The sequence below is a fragment of the Nipponia nippon genome, unplaced genomic scaffold (assembly GCF_047370975.1).
Source record: "Nipponia nippon isolate SJK-2023a ecotype South Korea unplaced genomic scaffold, ASM4737097v1 scaffold_7, whole genome shotgun sequence".
Classification (NCBI taxonomy): Eukaryota; Metazoa; Chordata; class Aves; order Pelecaniformes; family Threskiornithidae; genus Nipponia; species Nipponia nippon.
Window position 1 is genome coordinate 38,203,777 of NW_028262391.1, and position 23,735 is coordinate 38,227,511.

Genomic DNA, 23,735 nt, shown 5'->3' on the forward strand with positions numbered 1-23,735 from the left:
GTCTGAGTGGGAGAAGAAACTCACCCAGCGTTGATCTTGAGCAATTTCATTCATAACTTGGCACCAGTGCTCCGCGGGATAGCAAGTTTAAAAACACTTAGGATTTTTCTAGAAGAAACCTTCCCAGCAGAGAGGCGCAGGCGACTCCAGCTCCTGCTAAATTTAACACGTTGGGAAAGGCAAAGTAAATAAATCCTCCCTGCCAGCTCTCCGGCAGCAGCCGAGCGCCAGAAGGGGGTGGGGGGTTACACCCCCAACTTCTCCCGCGGCCGCTGAGCCGTTCGCGTTGGGGGCGATCCCGCCGCCCCCCCGACGCAGAGCGCAGGCAGCTCGCCCCGCCGCCGCGGGGGCTGCGCGCTGCGGGACCGGCCGCGGAGCCGGCGCCGGGCGGGCGGGGCGGGGGGGGGCGGCTCCGCGCCGCTCCGCGCCGCTCCGCGCGGCGGCGGCGAGTCCGGTCCGCGGCGGCGGTCCGCGTTTTGCGGGCGGCCGCTGTATTTCCCGGGCCGTCCATGGCTCGGTGCTGTTGGCTCTCTCTCCGTCTGATCGGCGCAGGCTGCGCGGGGCTCCCTACGGGATCAGAGCGCTCCCCCGCCGGGACTCCACTCCTCACATCCTCCTGCTGGGACTCAGCTACATTTCCAGCCAAGCCTGGCTTTATTATGTGTGTCTGCACTGCAGCCCCAGCAGCAAGATCAGGAGGAGGAAAAGGAGCCAGGACAAAGAAAAGAGAGGGAGGCTGGCGAGAGCTAAAGAAAATAAAAACCCAGGGCAGCAGCGGCAGCAGCGGCAGCAATGAAGGCAGGAGCGGTGCCACCTTCCAGCGAATAACCCATGGAGGCAGCTAGCGGCCCCGGCATCGATGCAAAGAAGCACTTACCTTGTTCCGCGAAGTGCGTGCGTGCAGGGGAAGGCGGCGGCGAGCGCGGCCGGCCGCGGGGAGCCCACCCGCCCGCCCGCCCAGCTCCGCGCCGCGCACGGCCGGCCGCGCCGCGCCGGGGAGACGGGGCGGGCGCCCCTCGGCCCCCGCGGCCAGCATAAAAAAGGACTCGTCGCCCTCCCCAGCCAGCGGCGGGGGCGAGGAAGGGAGAGGCAGCCGGGGGCGAGCGGGCAGAGAGGGAGGGAGGGGGCCGAGCGCGGCCGGGGGAGGATTTAGGAAAATCGCAACGAGGTCGCACCCCCGGAGCGCCCCGGAGCGCCGGGGCCGGTGCTCGCCGTGGGTTTAGACACTTAATTCTCCCCGCGCGCCCTCCCCCACCCCAAACCCAGGGACCCCGCGCAGGGCTCTGCTTTTTTTTGCCTTTTTTTTTTAATTTTTTTTATTATTATTATTCCGAAAGTGCGAGCCGGACTGAGAGCTGCAGGGCGCCTGCAAACTTTAAAGAGAACAAAAAGGCGGGTGGGGGCGCGGGCCGGGCTCGCTTTGCGTCGGTAGTATTTGCACATCCAAGGGGGGGGAAGGAAGGAAAAAAAAAAAAAAAGGAAAGAAAAAAAAAATACTGCAACTGTTGCGCCTGTGATTTTATTTTTTTAATTTTTTTTTTCCCCGGGGAGAAGGTGCCCGAGGGGGTGGAAAGAGGAGTTGAACTTGCCGCATTGCAACAGGCAAAAGAAGTGAGAAAATCAAATAATCGATCCCTCTGCTGCTGCTGCCGCTTCGCCTCGCAAAGTTTGGAGGTTGGGGAGGGGGGGAGCAGAAAGAGAGAGGGAGAGGAAGGGAAGGCAGGGACGGGAGGAAGACGAGGAGGAGGAGGACGAGCCACGGCGCCCGGACATGTCCAGGAGGAAGCAAGCCAAGCCCCGCTCGGTGAAAGGTAAGGCATCCTCCGCCGGCCCCCGCCGCCGCCGCCGCCGCCGCCGCCCGGCCCCGGGCAGCCGCCGCCGCCTCCGCCGCCGCGACGCGGCCAATCAGGGCCGGGTCCCGGCTTGGCGGGGATTGCAAATCCCCCCCCATACGGGCCGGTGGTGGCGGAGACCCCCCCCGAAACGGACGGCGGGCGGGCGGGCGGGCTCCCCACGCGGGGCATTCGCCGCGCGTGGGGAGCCCGCCTGCCCGCCGTCCGTTCCTGTGGGGGGGGGGTGTGCGTGTGTGTGGGTACCGCGGTGCCGGCCGAGACTCGCTGGCGACACGTGTCGCGATAATTGATGAAAGAAGCCGGTAGCATGGTTGAGGCGGGGAGGGAGGAAAGTTTCGCGGTGATGCTCGGGTGCGGCGGCGCATCAGTGGGCTGGGGAAGGGAGGAATGGAGCACACTCGTGTTTTAGCCGGTTAGCTTGAAATGAATGTTTCTTTATGATTGGGAATGGTAGCGCCGTCTGGTTCCTCCCGCTGTCCAATGCGCGTAAGGGTGGTGAAAGAAGGGGAGAATTAAAACCGATTTGCTAGATAAGGGTTGAAAACTTGCTTGGGCTTGAAGAAACAATAGCCGAATTTAGTAAGAGCTGCATTAATAAAGGTTAAACGTTAAACTTCGCGTATTCTTCACCATCCACAGCGAAGGGGTGTTTAAAACCTCCCGTTTACCTCCGTAAGAAAACAGCTGCTGGCGAAACGTAAAGGGAGGGCCGGGACCAGCCCCGCGCCGTATTGCACGCCTTGCCAGCTTTTTGACTTTTAAGTGAATTGGTGCGAGATGGGAAGGCGTGATTTCAGAAGCCTTTCGCTCCCAGCCACGAGGAGGTTAGCTGGGGTTGGGTAAGGTTGTATTGTCCTCTGCACAAAGCAGAAGTCGCAAACTCAGTGGTCTGGGGGCTTTGTTGTAGAAGCACAAAAGGATCGTAACTTCGGATGCCCAAAAGATGAAACAAAAAGTCTAAAGCGTTCGTAATTAAATAACTTGTGGGTGGACAAAATTAGCATGCAGTTAATCGACCAGCTAAAGAACAAATTGAAACCCCATCCAGGGCCGTTTTATATTATTTGTGAAATATCCACTGCTTAACAGATGACTGCAATGTAAGTCGTACGTGCTTCAAATGTTTGTGAAGTTTTTGTAAAGTCAGTCCTTCATCTTTATACAAAACCCTTCATCATTTTTCCCCAGACTAACAGTACCTTTTAGCATTGTGCTGTGGGGCAGGTTTGCAGCGTGGCGTTGTGACCCTCTGCAATCCCGGACAATCCCTGCTAAAGGAGCTACTTCAGTAATTGGTAGATGAATGTTACAGTCCGCGGGCAGAAGAAAGGGCAGAGCTAGAGCTATTTCTAGGGGATGCTCTGAAAGACGTTGTTTGAAACTAAAAGGATCGCAGTTTGAGAACAGTGGTGCAGGCCTCGGGTCATGACTTCCCTCCGATGAGGGGAGCACGTTTAGTGGCCAGGCCTCTGGAGTTTAAAATATTTTTCTATGCTAAAGTGTCACATTTAACGTTCGGGAAATAGTTCTATGCCAGTGAAAACCGTGTTTGCTCTAGAAGCTCAGTTAGTAAACATTGACATCTCGTGCCATAATAACGTTACATATTTACCATTTATTAGTTATTTGTTTTCTACCTCATTACTTTTTAGGTGGCAATACCTTTCGCGAGGGGTTGATGCTTAATAATGAAATTGTGACCCTAATTCTAATACAGAACTGATCACTATTTACAAGAGCATTTTTATGAATTGAAGCAGGTAACTTACTGGCAAGTCATAGCTAGGAAACATTATCCCTGTAATGTAGAAATATCTAGAAGGTCTTTGCAACAGTGAGCTGGGTGAAGCCCAGTTTTTAAAGATTCTAAATATTTCTGTAGTCTCTAGGCACAAAAAAATGTGTTTTCAGCTTCAGCATGAGCTGGCTGTAAATTACAGGTCTTAGCATGAGCTGAGTAACAGGGAGTCTGAGGAATGAGCTGAGTCTGGGTGAAATTTTGGATAATAAGAGGCAACTCATACATGTATGTAGCATAAAGAATTTCTTCCTTTCCTTATATTCATCCATATCATCTGCTTTTAAAAAGTCCGTCATATACATTTTGTGGTCTAGGGAGCTGGCAACCCAGTAGATTGCCACAGTACACGTTTCCATGGAAATAATTGAGATGTAATAAATAAAGGCACTCTGAGGTCACAGGTTTCCCAATTCAACTGAGAAGAAAACAAGCATAAATTACGTGGATATATGTGTAGCATTTAGGACTTAAAATAATTTACCGTTTTTCTCTTTTCCATATATTTGTTTCACTTTGTATAGCAGCCTTGCTATTTATTAACCGCTGCTGAGATTCGTGCATCCTTTTTCATTCAGAAAGATTATGCACTAAAATAGAATCAGTTTGTGCCTGTGATGAAAGGGATTATTCTGCATGCAAAAGGAAGGCAAGCTGACTGCACGTTAACTGGGAGCAACGCTGTCTGACATTAAAGAAGCGACCGGCTTTGACAGAAGTATCAGATGTTGACAACTCTTAGACGCACGTTATTTAAAATGAAGTGGTTGCAAACCGAACGTGGATGCCAGCAAAGCCGCAGGTCATGTGGCCCCTGTGCTGTATTATCAGGTCTCAGGTTTAGCCTGGCAGAAACTTGCAGTAGTTCCTGCAGCTGTAACTCCAGCAGTAGCTGTGGACTTTCCCCTGATGTGGCATTTGAGATTTGCAATACCATACGCTGATTTGTTTTGATCATTACTTTGTGCAAACTTGGAGATACTAACCTCGTAGCTGGTGGTTGGGGACAAAGTTCTACTTGGCTTAAAGGAAGGTTGTTTCAGATCGATGAGGACGGAGTAAAAGTAGGGGGAGTTGAGTCTTTGTTGGCTTACAAAATAAACGCTTCAGTGACAGTGTGGTGGTAGCCGTGGTGGAGTAAACCACCGGCCTGTTCTGAAGGTTTAATTCACATCACAGGTGAAGCCTGTGCAAGTAATTTTCCTTGGCACAGACCCTTCTTTTGCCCTGCTGCCAGTAACCTTATCTGCTGAGGGCTTTATCCGTTGTCTGTAGGGAAGAGTTGTACCTTACTCAGTGTCATTAAAACCACGTGGTCTTCAACCCCAGAACCATAACACAGTTGTGAACATCAAAACACACTGTCTGTCCCCCGTTACAAGTGATGGGGAGTGATATCAACACCAATGTCCTTAAAAGTTTGTTGCGTGCTGCCAGCTCCGGGGAGCGGCTGGCACCCAGTCGGCTGTGGGGGCTGAGGAAGGCAGGCGTTCATCATTCCCGTCGATTAAACTGTAGCTTCTCATCCTACAAGTTGGGGCCTTTGGAAGCGGTTCTGTGAAGTGCTGAGATGCTGGTAACAGTAACTCATAGGTTTCCAGTCCCATGTAATTGTAATTGAGGAATTACGCAACTGCAATTTGTGGGGACTGGGCTCGCGTTGGCACAAGGTTTTAAGCATCAGATGCACTTTGGTTGCTGAATTTGACAGTTCTGCAAATTGCTGTCAGCTTGCAAGGGTATTCTGTGGGTAAACGTGCTAGTCAGTAATCAAACTGTTTTGCAAAAGAATGCACTAATTAAGTCTAGATTTGTTATCCTACTTGAAGTTGCAGAATTGCTGTCATATTTTTTTGCTTTCGGTGGGCAAAAAATGCTGATAGAAACTTTTGATTCACACCCTACCTGCCTCATTTGTGTCAGTCAGGAAGAGAAAAGGGGGGTTGCTCGCTACTTCGTTATCTGCAAAGTAAATAAAAATACTTCAACCATTTGCTGAGTTCCAATTAGTTGATTGCTATGAATGATCTTCTTTAAAGGAATGCTGTTTTACCTATCTGCTCATACAAAGGTTTGATTTTGAATGTCTCGTGAAAAGGATTCTCTTTGTCTTGATTGATGTCAAGAATAAAAGCGTGATGGTAATATCCCTTTGAAAGCTATTGTATTGTCAGCTCTGGCTGACAGCAGGAGGCCCTCCTAGTGCTATAGATTAGCGCTGTGAAAACACTGACATTTTCTTTGTTATATTGCTGTTGTTCTGCTTGCAAAGTCAATTATACAATGTCGGAGCTCAGTTACAGAGTTGACTGTGGAAGTAACAATGTCTTTCATACTTGTCTTAAAGATATAATTTTCCTTTTTTCCCAGTTGATAGAGAAGAACCTGAAGGTACTGGAACAGTACATTCTACAAATTAAATTTTGACAAGTATAATCATAATTGCCAAATACAAGAGACTTGTGCGATTATCCTTTAATTTTACAGTTCATTCAAGTTTCGGTGGAATTTTATTGATACAGTGAAAGCAGCAGCTAAAATTGATAAAACTCATATCAAATAAGATTACGCTCTTGATTGTTCTTTATCAAGTGTAGCTTTTGGGGGATTAGGAATAATTGGAGATGTTGGTGTTTCATTGTGGGGCTGGTGCCCTGAGAGCGTTTGAATCCATGCAGTATACTGAGCACTGCCTTCAGGGATTAGCCTGCAGTTTTTAATTTTTGCCTGTGTATTTTGCCACAAGCCTAACAGCATTCTCTCCTGAACTCCACAAGTCCCATTTTCCTGCCTTTCTCTCCCTCCGGTATGCTTTCCTGGACGGGATCTGGGTGGTATTTAACTGGTTTTACTGATGGAAACTCCTGCCTGTGTGCAAACACCTTTTAATTGTGGCCTGTTCCCATTGGTCTCGGCGAATATAACGAATAAACGTGGCCAAAAATTGAAAAGAGTGGGGAAGGTAATGCAAAAGGTTTAAATATGAACGGGGAGAAAATAGAAATCTCATCTTTTTAGTGATGCTACGTCTAAAGCCATCGACAAAAAACAACTGCCATGCAATGGTAGTGGCTCTCGGAGAACGCCTCCTATTTTTTTCTTCAAAAATATTTGTGTACAATCAGCGCAAGTTAAAGAACATCATTCACTGCTGAATTGCTTCAGATGACGTGCAAAAAAATAATCAGAGAGCTCTTGTTAGGATGTTAATTGTAGGATTTCTAAATTACTATTATAAACTAATAGAGTAACAAAAGATTCCACAGTTACCAGTAATTTGTCAGGATTTATTTTGTTTTTCTTCAATAATTGAAAATTAATGTCTTGAAGTGAAAGCAGATGTTCATGCCATCCTCTGAATTGGATATAAAAATGATGTTTTGTAGATGCATTAAGCTTGTGTAAAAACAAATTGTCTTATCATAGATGGGGCTTTGGCTTGGGTTTATCTATTGCTTGGTGCCAAATTAACTTTTAGGTTAAACCTGGGTAAGTGGTTTCAGCCTGGTTAAATTAACTAAGCCAAGTGCTTGGGGTGGCACCCAATGATCCGTTATTATAGTGAGTGTTTTAAAAAACCTACCTCACCTGCTGGCTCTGTGAATGGCGATACTTTCTCATACTGAAGAATTAATATTTATTTCTGTTTTGATAAATGCACTCTTAATGGTTTGCTCAGTTATTTTTACTGAACTAGTTAATTTCTATCTTCCCTCCCAATTCCAATTTGTGAAATCAGTTTTAGTGGATTACAACATTCGAAAAATGCAAGCCGCATTTTTTTTAAAAAAGAAATAATCTCTTGGTCTCATGCATTAGCCTGCAATCTCTCAAAGATAATAAACTTCTTCATGTATTATAATATTCTCTTAAACAAAAGATTATTAATTGCCCACAATAATTGAACTGTCTTATAAAAATGCCTACATCAACCCCTCATCACTGCACCAGTATTCTCCTTAAATGCCTCTGAAAAAGGATGGCTATTATGTTCCCTCGTATCCTAGTAAATGCGCTGGAGTAATGAAATACTAATAATATAAAACCTATTACAGACTCCTGCTAAATCTTGACTGACAAATGGTGGTGGAGGGGAGGGTCTGGTTCTGGTGCGCGCGTTGGTGGACATGGACTCGGAGGGTGCGGGTGGGAGCTGGAGCCAAGTGAGGACCAGCTCCGAGCTCTCTGTAGTGTGTGCATTTATTCAACATACTTTTAGAGCCCAGAAGTAGATTCTTGCGCATTTTCTTTCCTGATGTCCATTAGTAAATGCAGAGAAGCTGGTTCCTTGTCCTCTTAGACAAATAAGGTGATGCGAGTTTTAAGTACTACATCGTCTTGACAACACCTAGATGTTTATATATGTGCAGCAGTGAATTATGGCGGTTTATCGGAGTCGCTTTATTCTAGGGAGTAGAAGGATGTGCAGAGACTAAATGGTCTCTTGTGACATTTCCAGCTACAGAAGGCTCGAGCTTCGACCTCTTGCAATGGTTTGTTTTCTAAAATGCAAACAAAGGGACCCGATGGGGTTGGAAACTGGGTGATGCCGTTCAGAATGGGCTCACAAATCTCGTTGCGGTACAGTGAATTGGTGTATGGCATTATCTTTCCACTGTATGACTTATTTCGGATAGCACTGCAATACCCATCTGAATCTAGCGATAAGTAGCTTCATTATATTGTTTGCATTTGCTTAGAAAGAAAACCTTTTTCTTTCTAGCCACAGATTAGGCAACAGAAAGACCAATTTGCAGAGCTTGTAAATGCCACTTGTTAATCATATGCAGTGCAATTATTAATTTTTTTTTCTTTTCCCCCTTGGATGTATTAAGTCAACTTTTTAGCTTTTTATGTAATTGAAATTTGCCCTTTTGTTACCTGGGCATGAATTATTTTTGAAATGTTGTCATTACCCGCCCTGCTGTGAGGTTTATCTCTTCTGTTCATCCTAATTAAATAAAACATACTGTTGTTCGCCAGTCTCGTGTTGAAGTGAATTACCTGCCTGAAGGCTCGCGCTGGTGTCGGGCACGCTTGTTGCAGCAGCAGACGTTGACTAACACGTTTACTTTTAGATTTTCATTTCAAAGGGCTCAGTTTGTGCAGTGTGACAGGTGAATGGTGAATGCTTTACAGGACTTTCAAGAGCTGAACAAACAGTAAAGGACTTATTGCTACTGCAGCAGAGTGGCAAGTACAAATGTAAGGCAGCCTTTGTGGCAGAGGAGCCTTTCCTTTGCTGGATAAAGGCCGCGCAGGAGACCTGAAGGGCTCGCTTGGGTATGCTGGGGGTGGAATAATCTCAGTCGTGGTCTCATTTAAACCCACCCTACCTGCATGTTCTCCTGGGCAATTTCTAGCGGGGTTGATCTTGGCTCTCTTTGTAGCATCACCAGCAGTCGTGTTCTCCTCGAGTCTAGTACTGATAACGAAGGCTGCTTCAGAAGTGTAACAGTTGGAGTTTCTTTACACAGAAGTCATTTCCAGTTCATATTAGAGAAAGTAAACAATGCGTTCAGGTTTTAAAGCAAAGCGAAGGGAGAGGTCCCTGCTTGTAGAGAAATGGCTTGTTTAAGCCTCTGATAGCGCTACAGAAAATGCGTTGCTCACTAGTGAAATCCTGTTATGAGTAAAAGTACAAGTCACTGTGCTCCAGTAACTGTTGGCTCCTGCTAGGCTCTGGAGGTTTGGTCAAATGTGGCCTAATTCTGCTTTCCAAATATTAAAAAAAATTACACAGAGGGCAAAAAGACAAGTTCTTAATATGCATATCCTGGGAAAATCCTAAACCAGTATTTTTACCCCCTCCAGGACCAAGGCTAATCAAAATTCCTTTGTTTCCACATCTACCATTAAAATATATGCCTCCCTTGGTTGTCTGCTGACTGTACAAGTTTAACCACTCAATTGACTGGACTCACAGAAGCTGTTACTGGGTTTAGGTAACATTTGCCTACAGGTAATTTAGAGAGGGGGGTGAGGCTCCAGGCAACCTCCAACAGGACTGATACTTAAATTAGCAGCTCTGCTCATTTCTTGATGATCCTCACCTGGCTGGAATGAGGTTTTTCTGGGTTACCATTGAGGCAGGTTAGCCAAGCCTCCACCTGGTGATTGCTGGAACTTGCTTCACATGGTGGTGAACTGAACGGTAATGAAGATAATGTTGATGAAGACAGACTTGCCGTGCCCTTTGAAAAGAGGGTGTTTGGTGCAATGCAGAGATGAAGTCCTTCACTGGGTCAGCATCTAGGACCCACTTTCGTAGTTTTTAGTGTGAGTGCAGTTTTTCCCCTTGACGCTAATTGGAGCTGGATTGCATGTTTAAATGTAAGCCTGAACTCCCTGAATCTGCTGGAGAACTGTTAATCAGGATTCCTGTTGGTGTTAGAGGACTGTGAGTAGCCCTAGGCTTATATCAGCCATGGGTGAAACCCCTGTCTTGTTTTGGTGGTAGTGTTTCTTACTGACCTTAGTGGGACGGGGTTTTATTCTCATTTCTTGCATTGCAATTGAAAGAGCAAGAGAAGCAAAGAGATTTGATGGGAATAGTCACTTGGTATCCGATGCTGCAGAGAGCATCTCCTGCTTCTTCTGCTGGCTCTGTGCGATTGCTGCTGGGGGCGTTTCTAGGAGAGCACTGGGAAGGTTCAAGGTGCAGAGGGTGCAGCAGTGCTGTGGGAGCACCCCGATGGCACTGCGGGAAACCAAAGAGACCTGGGTTGTGCTTAACATCAGTCAATGTAAGCAGGTACAGAGTTATGTGAGCAAAATTGTCTGTGATTCTGTATCCTTTTAATCTCCTGTCCCCCCAAACTGGAAAACTAAAGAGAGGCAGAGAAAACACATGGTAGAAGGATGAACTTAATACCTGAGGAAGCAGAAATGCTAAACAGAGAAAGATGGAAATAAAATAGGGAACTAGGAAATCTGTTGCTGGCGTTTGAGTATGGAGGGTGCCTGACGATGAGATGCAAAGTTTTGGCACAGAGGTTTCCTTACCTGGAGCTGCATCTATATTATTTTTAACTTTTAGTTTAAAGACCGAGAGAAGGAACAGATCTGAAAAGTGACTCCAACTCCATGGAAAAGGGTATGATTAAACATAAGCAGAAAAGAAAACACTAGAAACGTGAAACAGCTAAACAAAGTAGCTTTTCTGCTCTTAATAGACAGTGACAGTGCTTTCTTGTCTGGAGGAGTGTATTTGTTGTGGTTTGTAGTTGTTTTCTGTTTAGTATAGTGAACTTTGAGGACAGCTGTGATTGCAGTCATTAATTCTGGAAGTTTCAACTATTTTATGATCGTGGCAGCATCTGAACTTGGCCTGTGAGGACTCCTAATTTTTCAGGGTTTTGGAGGGAAGAAGAGGTCAGGGTGGCAATTGGAAAAAGTAGGCTTTCAACATTTCTTACGTGAATGCACGCAAAGGCATTTAATATATGATGTATGTTCACATGTATGTGAAAGAGAAGGTCTAGAGGAATAGGTAGTATCTTTTGTTAGACCAACTAACATGGTTGCAAAATGCAAGGAAGTTTTTCTGATGCATAAGCTTGCCTTCTGCTCTGAAAAAAGCAGCAGCCTTCTGGCTGTTTTGCTTGATAGGTAAATGTAGCTTTGCTTTAATTTACTTATTCAAGCTCTTACTCAAATTTCTCTTGCTTCATTAGATTACTCACATGAGTAAAGATATACTGGATTACATAGTAACGCTAAGCTTGTATATTATTTATTGCTGAATTCTGTGGATGCATTTCAGCCGGATAAATTGCTCGTGGCCTCCTTTATTTCTAGGAAAATGGCATGCCTTGCCCTTCATAATTTCTTTGCTTTTACTGACCAGACTGTTCCCCCAGAGGGCATGTGGGATGTGGCAGAGTATTGAAAATACTGGGATGGAGAAGTAGAGAAGGAGGGCTGTGTGTGAATTGCACCTTATTTATGTTTATGCTAGATTTATATGGCAAAAATGGTGTGTTTCTGGCAGTGATACTTTGTGGGGAATGTAGTAGGCAACTCTGGGTGAGAAAGTTGTTACCTTGACGTGATTTTTTTAAAGATAAAGAAGTACTTTCAGTCTAATTCTGAGCATCCTTTAGGAGCATGGTATTATGAGCCATTTTAAAATGAAACTGTGAGTGCTTGTCTTCAGCTCTTGTACTGAGTCTCACCTAATGCTTGTGTATGAGTTGATTCCCTTCATTTCAAGGGTGTTTTCTTTCCTAATTTCTTTCCTGCTTGATAACAGATAAGTGAGATTTGTTTTAAAGCTCCCATTTGGTTTATTTTGGTTACTATTTTTGGTCTTAAATAAACACTCAACAGAGAGCTTCTGTTTTTATTCTTCTCAATTTAAGTAAATCAGTAATAAACCTGAACTTAAAGGTGAGGGTCTAGAGAGAAAAAAACAAACAAAAAACGAACAAAACCCACCACCCCTGAGAGATGCTTGGCAGAGCTGTGGTGTGACTGGTTTCCGGTGCACCGAGGGGTGCTGTGGAGCGGGGAGCTGCCGAGCCCTGCCTGCAGAGCTGCCAGGCTGCGTAGCCGGGTGTCCCTGGCTGCAGCAGGAGCTGCTGCTCCAGAGACCTGGGGGGACAAAACCCCCCTGCCACCGGCAGAAAGATGCCGCTTCAGTGCTGGGGCTGTTAGTGGCAGGCAGGCGGATCTCCCGCGAGCAGGGTTTGCGGGGCGCTCTGACATGCACCAGGAATTTGCCCAAAGACCAAATGCATATTTTCATAAAGAGGTATCTCGGCTATGATTTTTCCTCCTTGCCAGTGGGTCTGTATTCAAAATGTGGCTCCAAAGAAAATGCATAGAAAAATGAGCTTTTAATTTGTCACCTGCTGCTGAACCACCCTGTCCTCCTTGAGATGCCAAGTTGTAAATGAGGTTTTTGTATCCCCACACACGGCCATCCAAGAAACGTTCTGCATGTCATAGCTGTCAGTGGCACAGCTGAAGACATCAGACCGGTGGCTTAAAACCTGCTGCTGTCTGATTGGCACGAGCAAAGCCAAAGCAGCGCAAAGCCTGAGCAAACAAAAAGGCAGGTAGAGAAACTGTTGTCTCCAGTGACTTGGGAGGTCCTGGCTGCCTCCAGAGCAGGGGCTGCTCGAAGCTTTCTGTCCGGCAATGTTGAGGAAAAAAGAAGCAAACTTGTTTCTTTGTGCTGTCACTCAGAATGCTGTTGGAAAACTCCCTTTAAATTATTCTTTAAAAAATGCAATAATTGTTCTACAGATTTTATTTTGGAGAATAGCGTCTTGTGTGGCTGCACATTCTACAGCCTCTTCCACTGTGCGTATTTGTCCAAGCACCAGGGATGGCAGGTATCCTAGCTGACAAATGCAGCTTGTTTCCTAGCAAACCTCAAACCACCGAATGAAATCTTATCTTGGGGTAGAAGTCTAGAACTTTGATTTTTAATCTATGGACAGATGATGATGGGTTGAAGGAAAAGTAGCCCAACTGTGGGACCGGCAGGGAAACTGGCTCTTCCCAGTGCCCCCCCACCCAGGAGAGCAGCTGCTGCTGTTATAGCTGCCCCGTCTGGGTAGAGGCAGCTGCCCTTCACCATGGTATCTGAGTGATTGTATTGATTAGGCAGCTGAAGATTAATAATATAAGGAAATAATCCTGTCTTACATGAAGGTATTATTGTGCATAACTAACCTTGTGACGCTGTCCTCTCTGCCTTCCTTCTCCTGTTTTCTTCCTAACATCTGTAAGCCTGTGAAAATGTCAGTGGAGTCCCTTTAGCAGCTTTGCTTTCCTTCCCACAGCATCTCTCCTACCTTGGAGCTTGGGAAGCTTGAGAGTGTTTTGCTTTGAGGGAATACCTACAGGTAGGTTTTCCTCCCCAGGTGGAAGCCTCTTTACTGGTTTTTCCTACCTTGAATCTTTGCTGGTTTTGGTCCTTGCAGTTATGGAGAACATAACAATAACCCTGGAGTGTGTTAGCAGAGCTCCCTGGGTCAGTCGTGCTTTCGGGGAGGGAAGCAGGCAGGGGAGGAAGGGGCAGGACACGGCCTGCCTGCGGGGTGGCGTGCCCAGAGCCCAGCCTCGGCCACCGCTCAGCTCATGGTGGGACCTGCCGAGACAATGGCAAGGAGGAGACACCGTGGAATCCTCCCGCTGCTTTGGGAAGCTGAAGACTGTTGGTGCTCTTATTAGAGGGAATTTATCTGCTCTTCTGTCTTTCTTACTGTCTACTGCTGGCTTGACTTGATTTTCTTTTATTGCCACATCCCAACAGGTTTGTTTTCTTCTGAAGATTTTTTTTTTTTTAATTTGATGTTGCCATGTTGGAAAAACACACACCAGCCCCTGGCTTAAATGCAGTCTGCAAGTCAGCATATGTTAAACACCACTGCTCTGGAAGGGAGCGTGGAGATGAATCCTGGTCAGTTTGGGGCTGCTGTTACCTTACGCTCAGCCTGTGAAACTCTGTTTTTTGCCTCCTGGCTGCCTGGCACCGTCCCGTGGCTGTCCCCATTGCTGTACAAGGTGAGGGCTGATCTGATGGGTTTTGCTCTCCTTCCATTTCTGGCTCCTTGTTATGCTGCTTACCTAGCAAAGGACTCTTGGGAGCTGATTTTACCCACCAGCCCATCAGAAGAGTAACCCCGTAGCTCTCTGCTGACCGCGGACAGGTCTGGTGCGTGTCAGTGCAGGGCAGGGCAATCCTCCTGGCAGTGTTCAGGTGCCATCGGTTTGGGTCAAACCTTTGTGAAACCAGCCTCTGCTGGGGAGGCTGGACCGTGGCTGCTCACGTGGGACCTGGGTGTGTGCCCGCATCTGCACTGGGCTGATGGGCAGGTCGCAAAACCCCTGCAGATGGGTCCATGAAATGACTGTTGTTGAAGCAAATGCTCGAATCTGTGGTGAAGTGAAGAATGCAAAACCACATGAGCACAGCTTGAAGAAGTTCACTGAAAGTGATGAAGAATAGACTCAAGTTGCACAACTGCTCGCTGCTCACTCCCATTCCCGTGAGAATTGTGTGTCCCAGTGGAGGTGTGAGCTGTGGAGCGCTCCGTGGTGTCCCGCCGCGGTGGCTGGGCGCTGCTCCTCATCCCTCTCTGGATGGGGATCCCAGCCAAGCGGGCAAGCCGTGCTTTGAAAGCAATGCAAAGCAGAGAGAGCGAGCGAGCGAGAGCTTGTGTTGCAGGGAGGAAGGAAGGCACCCAGAGATCAGAGTTTGGCCAGTGCCTTTCACTGCTCCTGTGCTGGTGGAAGTTGCTGGCAGCAGCCTCGCATGAGGCAGCATTGCTGGAGAACAATTTTCTTCTCTATTCTAACTTAGTGGAAATAATGGCACTAAGAAATTAGATTATGTGTCTCAAGAAAAAAGGAGATTTGTTATTCTTCTAGCTTGCACCATAGGCTGTGTCACCATGGGGTGCGCATCACCAAGTGGGTGCTCCGGCTAATCCTGGCACTTAAACACCAGCCGGTCCTTTGGCAGACCCTGGTCTGTCTCCCATGCTTGGGTGACAGGAGATACGATGGTAAATCCCAGCTCTCTTTGCTACTTTATACGGGCTTTTTTGTTACGGGTGAATTTTCACTATGGTTGACTCAAACACCACTGTGTCCTGTAACCTCATGTATAGGCCGGTTCACGTTTCTGGAGTTGTAATGTAGCAATGACTTTGCGAAGGACAAAGCCTCTGCTGCCCAAAACACCCGGTGTCCTTGGCCCCACCCAGCTGGTGGCTGGCCTGGACTTTAGTGTTGTGGCAGTGGCTTGCGCTTGTTTGCCTTCTTATTTAGATTATTTCTGATGTGGCAAATTTCGATGGCCTTCCCTGCTGGGAGGACCTATCTTCTCCCTGCCCCCCCCTCCCCTTGCTTATTTTTAGTCATAGGAAGTAAAAGAATTGGCTGTTTGCCAAGAAGAAAAACAAACAAACAAAAACCCCAAAGCAACCACAACATTGTACCTTTCCTTGCTTTTTAAAAAAATCTCCTTGTAAGTGTAAACTGATGTGGTTTTTTTAGTAGAAGCTTGTGATTCAATGTTAAACCAATAACACATCAAAGAATAAAATAGGGTGGTTTTTTGTGTGTTTTCCCAAATCTGCACAAGATTAATAATAGGAAAACATTGTGGTGCGAAAATATGAAGAAATGTTGTCTCGTGTAAAGGAATAAAAGAGAGTAAGATCTTTAAATAACTCAGCATGCTTGTGCAATAGCGTTGGTTGGGCTGCAGTCTGGGCTCTCGAACAACCTTACTTTAAAAAAAAAAAAAGCTTTAAATTTTATAAATATTTCTGTCTCTCTTTCTCTCTCTTTTGCAATACCTAACATACATTGTCTGTTCTGCTGTTAACTCCCTGATGCAGAATGCCTAAGTTTGGGCTAATAGAAAATTTGGAGGATTCTTCATTATCTGAACCTCTTGAGAAATACCAAATATGTTCCAGTAATTGTGGTGTAGTACAACAGGGAGTCACACTGGCAGTTTGTTGGAAAGGGTTTTTCCTGTAGTTATGAAAACCATACAACTATTAAAATCCCCAAAACTGAAACCGTTGGGATTACTCGTATACTTACAGTTAAGCGCATGCCTAAAGGTAGATATATTCAGCATGCCGTTTTTGACTTGCGTTTGATTCTAGCTTGAGAATATCAGAAAAAAAAAATTCCTCAATCACTTCAGTCTTGTGCAGCCTTTTTATTCTGTATTTACATGGCCATAGCACGCTGGGCTGTGGCTCGTGACAAGCACCTAGGTTTGCTATCAAGCAAATTATTGATAATAAAGAATGAAAAGTTTGGAAAACAGTAAGATACTCCGGGCTGTCAGAAGAGACTCAGAGTCAGATTTCTCCCCTCTTGCCTTCTCTTCTACCTCTGCCACAGCTCCTTGATGAATGTGCATGTGCATTTTTTTTCTCTCCATATTTTCTGTCTTGATTGTATGCAAAGAGGGTATAACATTTGTCCCTTGGAGAGCAGAGTGAATTTATTAAATGCTGTGAGATGCTGGATAGGTAAAAGTGAAATGGAACACCAATATTATAGTTCAGGTCATAATATTTGGATTTGCTTTGTGGTTGTTTCATCTTCGCTATTCCAGGAGATGTTTTATAGAATAGAATTAATAGGAAAAACTAGAAAGCGATGCTTGCTTTATAGCTGCAGTATAGGGACTTTTGTCCTTGCCAGTCAATCTCTTACTGAGAAGGCTCTGGTTGCCTTGCTCTTCTGTCCGCAAGGTAGCAATAGTAACAGCTCTCTGTATTTCTCAGTTTCTATCTTAAAAACTTCTTTTGATTAAATACTTTTTCTTTTGTATGTGACTTTCCCTTGGAAAACACTGGCATATGCCTATAAGTGTATTGATATATCATCCTAAGGAGTTAGTGCACCTATTCTTACGGAAAAAAAATGCATTTTGTGTCTATGAAACTGTCTATACGATTTGCTTTAAGCCAGAATTTGGAAATATGCAGGTTGTGGAGTATAACCAACACAAAAATGTTTTTGTTGCGCTTCTTTAAAGAAAATCCATTTGCACAAGTATCAATATGTGGGGGAATTTAATTTAAAAACAGTCCCAGCCACTTTGTAGAAAAATATAATGCAGTACATAAACTCATTTTAGACACTACTTATTCTACCGTGTCCCATTAGTTGATGTTTACACAGTGCTTTGAAAATGTAAAGCACTATATAAGTGCTTATTATTACTACATTATTATTATTCTCCCTCTTGAAAAAAGACCCTCTAGGGGAGAGGGAGACTTGCTTTGCATTTCATCTGTAGTGCAGATCCCACAAGAAATATACCTGTTTGTTTTAGTTTTTACATTCTTCCCTCCCCACTTCCACCCTTCTGGAGAAAAAAAAAAATATTGTGTTTCAGAGATTACAGAGCTCTTATTTAGTTTATGCTTGGTAACTACACCAATGAGAACATTATTTGAAGGCTTATAAAAATCTTAAAATAGCTTTTTATTCCAACCTGTGCGATAAAATGAATTGCTGCCCTGGTCTCGGCCCCTGTGGTCCATGGGTGCTGCAGAGGCACCTTGCCCAGCCTGGGCACCGAGGGACAAGCAGGAGCTGGTGCTGATGCCCTTGCTGGGGTCCTCCTGCCCAGCCCCTCTGCCAATGCGGGCCCAAGGACAAAAACCGCTGAGTGAAGGGAGTACAGGGACAGTGCCAGCAAAGCCTTAGAAGAATTTCCTGCCTATAGAGAGGAAGCACTACAAGTTTTTCTGTGGTATCAGAACTATTGTTTTTCCTTGTAAAGAACACGTCAATCCCTCATCTCCTTTACATGCTTTGAACAGAGCCTGTATCACTGCAGGAGAACCAGATTTCAATTTAAGTTATTTTAACCCACTTTATCCCTTGAATCCTTATCACGAGAAGGACTTTTAGTGGGCAATGTTAACCATTTACATCCTGAAATTTGAGAGTGATTCCCTGTGCCTCTGCATTATATACTGTGCCGTACCATGGCTGAGTACCATTGGTTGCCATAATCATGGCCGATGAAATTTGGAGTTATTTTTGCCTGGGTACCCCTAGACTTGCATTGTTGTAAGACCGGGAAGCAGTAACCATAAGCCTCCTTTGAGTACAGTGAGGAACATTTCCCTCCTCTTCTAGTTTTACCTCTCTTGCACTGCTCTCTGGTGCTCTGGTACCTGCCCAGCCCCATGCTGGGCTCCCCACGATGCAGCAGCTCTGCTTCCAGTGTTCCCTGCCTGTCGCTGCTGTCAGCTGCATTTTGGGAAGAGGTACGGAGGAAAGGGAAAGAGGCCTCAAAAAATGTGCAGGATGGGAGAGCCTGAAGATGATGATTACTACATAGCATAACCTGACTTAGGTTTGTCACTGGATTTGGCCCTCGGTTACGTCATTGCACACGGCCACTAAGTGATGAGGTCACACGCAGCATTTCAGCCTGGTTTCCAACAGAAACAGGGTTTTACACAGCCATCCTTAGCTGCGTGCCTGTGTGTGCCTTTCGGTGGTGGTTCAGTCTGAGCTGGTGTCCCCCAGCCGTGGCAGGGGATGGTGGTCGCTGGTAGCTGTGGTCCCAAACCTCTACAAACAATGGCAGGGTGAAAGAAGGGGGAAACCCCTGAAATCGTCTGGAAAGGCTTCAGCAAACACTGAGCAGCCTGTGCAGGCCAGTGCTTACAGTACTGGTGTGGCTGCAGGAGAGGCTGCTGCACGTGGGAGTGGGGACGCGGTGACAGGCTGGCCCAGTCTTGGTTGCATTCAGAGCTCTCTTTCCTTTATTCGTTTCAAGTGACTAATATTTCAGCTGTGTGACTGACCACATTTCCAGGCATTGTCTAAATCATAGCTGAAGTGTAAATGTGGTCTGATAACTTAAACCCAGGTATTATCATGTTATTTTATAAAGGGTTCATCAGCCTTGCCAGTGCAGGTCGGATGCTTTAGTTTCAGAGAGCAAAGCACCAGGCTGCGGGGAGGTGCAGGGCAGGGTTGGGGCTGGCATTGGCCTGGTGGAGCCCCTTAGGCTGCATCCCTCCTGAAGCTGCCAGCCCTGAAATTACCACCCAGGAAACTGGCCGTGGGCAAGTTTTGCTGTGCTCAGCGCCCAGGGGCTCGTTGGTGTCGGGGAGGTAGTGGGACGGGTTGGTACAGCCTCACGCCCCTCCCTGCTTCGTTCCTTTCTAAAGCGCAGTTAACTTGGGGATAGAAAAGCGTGAATTTTTATAGACTGGAAGCTTAAATTCAGAGTGAAAACCAGTTCGCTTGGGCAGCCTGGATTGTTTGACTGATTGCAGATGCATGACCAGAGACTGAGCCTGGGGCAGCAGTAGGTGTACATACTTGATACAGTTAAAAAAAGACAAAAAAAATTCTGCAACTTTTCTTGCCTCTTTCAGTCCAAGCCTGCTAAGTTTGTAGAAACCTTGTCAGTGAGAGCAGACTTGTTACTGAAACCTGGCTCCGGACGATGCCCAGCACAGCCCCTGGATGATGGAGGGTGCTTCCCATACCCTGCAGAAGACTCAGTGTAACTGGGAAGACTCCAGAGAGATCAAATTTACCTGCTGTGCCTTAGCAAAGACATTTACCTGCAATGGGAGTGAAAGTTGTCAGACCCATGTGCTCATCAGGTTTCCTTGTCAGCGCTCATCCCTTCCCCTTGGGGTGTAATTTTTCTACTTGTGTTTCAATGACAAACACACCAAAATGGAAATGAAGGTGCAGTCATTGCCCTCACTGTGGTATAAATCAAGTGGGGGGTCAGCCTTGGGGCAGCCCTGTGGGATGGGGTGGATGTCACTGGTTCTGCAGTGTCCCTACACCTCCCTGGAGGACAGGGGATGTCCCAGTCTCCCTGCATGCACACCAAGTAAACTCTAAACATACAGGCACAAAGATGCTCTAAAAACACAACCAGTTTGTGCAGAGACAAGGGAGAGCAAGCAAATACTCTGCAGAAAATAAAGCACAGCTGCCCATTTCGGCCACTGAGCCCTGGCTGTGATCGGCCACACGTGGCTGTGCTCCAGAGGCCGTCGGGCAGTGGGCTGGCTCCTGGGCTGGCCCCTGTGGCGTGCGGCACGAACAGCCCGGGGCCGGGCAGATGGCTCCCTCCTGGCCGTGGGGGCCCCGCTCTTCTGGGAGCGAGCCCCGCTGAGACTGCAACAACAGCAACCCAGGAGCCGGGCAGATGGTCTACTGGCGGCCGCCAGGATAATTGCATCAGCTGGTTACTTCTGCAGCCAGCGGAGCCTCCTATTTGTACCGCTCTGAAATGATACTGATTTTTTTTTTTCTTTCTTTTTTCCTTCCCTGCCTTGTTTAAATTTATGTATTTTTTGTGAGGGGTGGGGTGAGGCTGGGGGGCGGCCATCTGCTGGAGGGGGTTGATGGCAGGGTTGGAGGAGCGTCCAGCAGCCGTGCACAGACAGATACCTGAACGGGTGAGGGGACTGCAGTGGCCTCCTGCTTCTACACTGTGTGTCGCTCAGGGCTCGAATGATGTTGCAAAGATAAGAGCTGGACCAGTCTGTGTGCGATACGCCTACCAGCCTCCACCTAAACTGCTCCACATACCCAAGCTGCCGCTCCTGCGAGCGTGCCAGCCCGGGGTCTGAATAATGCAGCAATCCCCCTCGGGTACCGTCTCTCTGCCTCTCCCTGGGTCGGCACCTGAGCGCTGCTGCTGCGGGAGGGCTGCTGAGATGTCCGCTGGCGGTTGCTGGAGCTGCTGTGCAGCCCTGGCTCGCCTGCCACCCTCGCTCCTCCTTTTGGGCTCTTGTTACATAGACAAAAGATCTGCCTGTTCCTGTTGGGGTCTCTTCTGTTTACGGGGATTGCTGACAGGTGTGGGCTCCGTTGACTTTCTAAGCCACAAAATATTTATGGAGGGTAGGCAGAGGTCCCCTGGAGATGGCCGGTGTCCCCCCGGTTGGTTCCTGAGTGCCTTGGTGCTCCTGTGCATCTTGCTCTGGGCTTGGCGGGGAAGGGGCCAGGAGCAATGAAGTGGTGCCTGCTGTTTGCTTGGGTTTATTCGCTCTGGTTTTAGCTCTCAGCACGGCACAGGTAGTTGCAATAGAGCTGATCTCAACTTGCTGCTGACCCAGAGGTCCCGTAATCCCTAATAGTAGTAGGATTAGATTTTGTCCAGCCAAGTCCTCCTTTCCTTTCCCTTTTTATTTTTATTTTTTTCCCTTTGCAATGCTTTACGCCCCAGCTGATAGTCTGCCTCCTGCCTCCACCTTGCCTGGTTACTCCAGCTCCCAAGAAAGACTTGCCCTTCTTTTGGGAGAAGCTTCTCAACCTGGCCCTCCCCTCTGTGCCGTCCTCCCTGTCCCTTCACTCCTTTCTGTGCACAAGGTTGCCTTTGCTGCTGTGAGCCTGTTTCTGCCCCCCGCTCTCATTAGGCAGATAAGATCTCTCACCTCGCTTTCTGGGTACACAACCAATTTCTGTGATGGTAATTTTAGGACTTTGGTTTGTACCCATCTATCAGACTCTTCCACGGGCATGAATTCTGCAAAACTTCCCGAGTTCAGCTGGCTGTGGTGTGACACTGCTAGTCCTGAGCTTCCTGTTCCAGTTTCCGAGAGGGACGGGATGTACGGATGCACTGAGGGTTCTTAAAGCACTGGATAAAGTCCACCTTTATAATCGGAGAGGGACTGCCCAAACTCTGCACAGCTTCAGTCACTACAGCACTGAGGTGGATTCAGTTAGCGATGCGATGATACCAATATGAAAATGTTATGTGGCTCAATTCTGTGAAAGTCTCTTCATCTGCTGTAAGCTCCATATACGCCGCTGCTGGTGTTTAACCAAAACTTTGCAAATCTCCCACCAGGCTCTTCAGGATCAGTTCTTGTGTGCCTTATTTTTTTCTTAAGAAATTGTAGGTGTGCATAATTATATGTATTTTTGAAAGCTCTAACTATGCCTCATTTAAACTTCTGCAAACATCTTTGTGAGGCCAATTAAATGCCTGCAGAAGAAAATGTTCAAAAAATGAAATGGGGAAATGTGCATTTACCCAGATAGAGCTTGCAAGCCAAGCAAAATGTTATGTTAGCCCAACAAATAGGTTACTCAAGCAAAGTTCTACCAAGACAAACATTGGAGTGTCAAGGGTAAGTGAGGTTTGAAGCAATACGGGATGTGACCCTCTCAGGTTCAGTTATCAAGATTACACAGGTTGAGAAGATGCGGCTGATTTAAGGTCCACTTGAAAATGACATTGGAGGGACCCTGAAAAAAGCACTCTGAGCTGAATTTTTCAAGTACTCTCCCCAAAATTCAATTTGGGGTCTGAACCTCTGCACCACTTGATTCTTTTATTTGCATGTATTTACTTGTGTATTGCAAATGAAGTCGGTAACAATGAAGTCAGTGCAGCTCAAGAAGAGGAAGGGATGTGTTATCGTACCCTCTGGAAGGCACTGGGCAGCGTATTTTCTCCTTTGGTCACACCTGTCCAGCTCTGGGAAGAAACCTGCCCCACGGGTGCCAGTGGCTCCTGCCCATTCCTGCTTTTGCAGTGCTGGGGGCCTTGTGCCAGCATGGCCGCAGGGCCGGGGCATGGCGTGGGGCAGCGTCTGGCCCTGGGCCATCCCTGGGGGAGATGGCAGCGCCCAGCGGGACGTGCAGGTGGGTGCCAGGCTGTTGTGGCAGCCCGGAGGGGTTTGGAGAGGAACAGCACAAATGCAGTCACAGGCTTAACACCTTAAATGTGTTTCAAGGAACCGATTCTGCTGCGCTGAATTTAATTCCCATTTAATTTCCATGAAAGTTAAAAGCAAAATTCATAAGTAACTGGATTGGGCCCAGTGTGCTCACAATCTCTGCTGCTGATGATCAAAAGCAATACTGTTTCTAATTTGAGAAGGAATTTTTTTTTTAAAGTAGTTTAGAACAAGAGGAAACTGTCACATCCTGAGTGACATCCTGTGTGCTACGGCAGTGTTCTTGCTGCTCAGTGATCAAAATTTCAGCCGAGGGAATAAAATCCAATCCATGTAAAAATGTATTTGCTTTGTGAAAATCTTGTAGTATTGCACAAGCTGTTTTCTGATGGTAAAATGCAAATCTAAAATCTATATCCAAGCGAACAAAAAGATTAATTAAATTAGTTGTCTGGAGGAAATACAGAGGACACCGAGTTATTGATTTGATTTTAGTAAATTCGTTTTAATATGCAAGATTACATTTTTAATACTTGAAATTATCACAGTGTTTCACAGCGCAGTTAATTATTTCTCAAATTGTATTTTGTTCAGGGCTGCTAATTTGGTATCCAGCACTGCCCGACTGCTGACGTGCTTTCTGCTGTTCAAAGTGCCCCCAACTTGCAGGGAGCTCGCGACTGCCCGAGCTTTCCAGCCCTGCCAAGCACCTTTGGGTGCTGCTAATTTTGATTTAAGTTTATTTGGCTTTGTGTTGTTCCAGGGGGTTGGGCAAATGCCTGCCCTGGGCAGCTCGGTGCTGCCTGTCCCTGGGGCAGGGGGTTTGACAGGGAGCCACGATGTGAGCCCTGAGCATCTCCTGAAGTCGAGATACTTTCCGCCGAGGAGCAGGGTGATTTTTTTTTT

The 23,735-nt window shown here is 46.7% G+C and overlaps 1 protein-coding gene across 3 annotated transcripts in view; it reads left to right on the forward strand.

The window, feature by feature from the left end:
• Positions 1 to 1,097: 1,097 nt before the first annotated feature.
• Positions 1,098 to 23,735, forward strand: part of ZNF423 (zinc finger protein 423) — a 236,474-nt gene continuing 213,836 nt past the window's right edge. For 2 of the 3 annotated variants that reach the window (XM_087740671.1, XM_087740672.1), the window contains exon 1: positions 1,098 to 1,811. In XM_087740671.1, coding sequence (XP_087596797.1) covers positions 1,772 to 1,811 — 40 coding nt within the window. In that variant the 5' untranslated portion in view covers positions 1,098 to 1,771. The remainder of the gene's footprint in view (positions 1,812 to 23,735) is intronic. The other variant, XM_087740673.1, reaches the window with a different exon arrangement.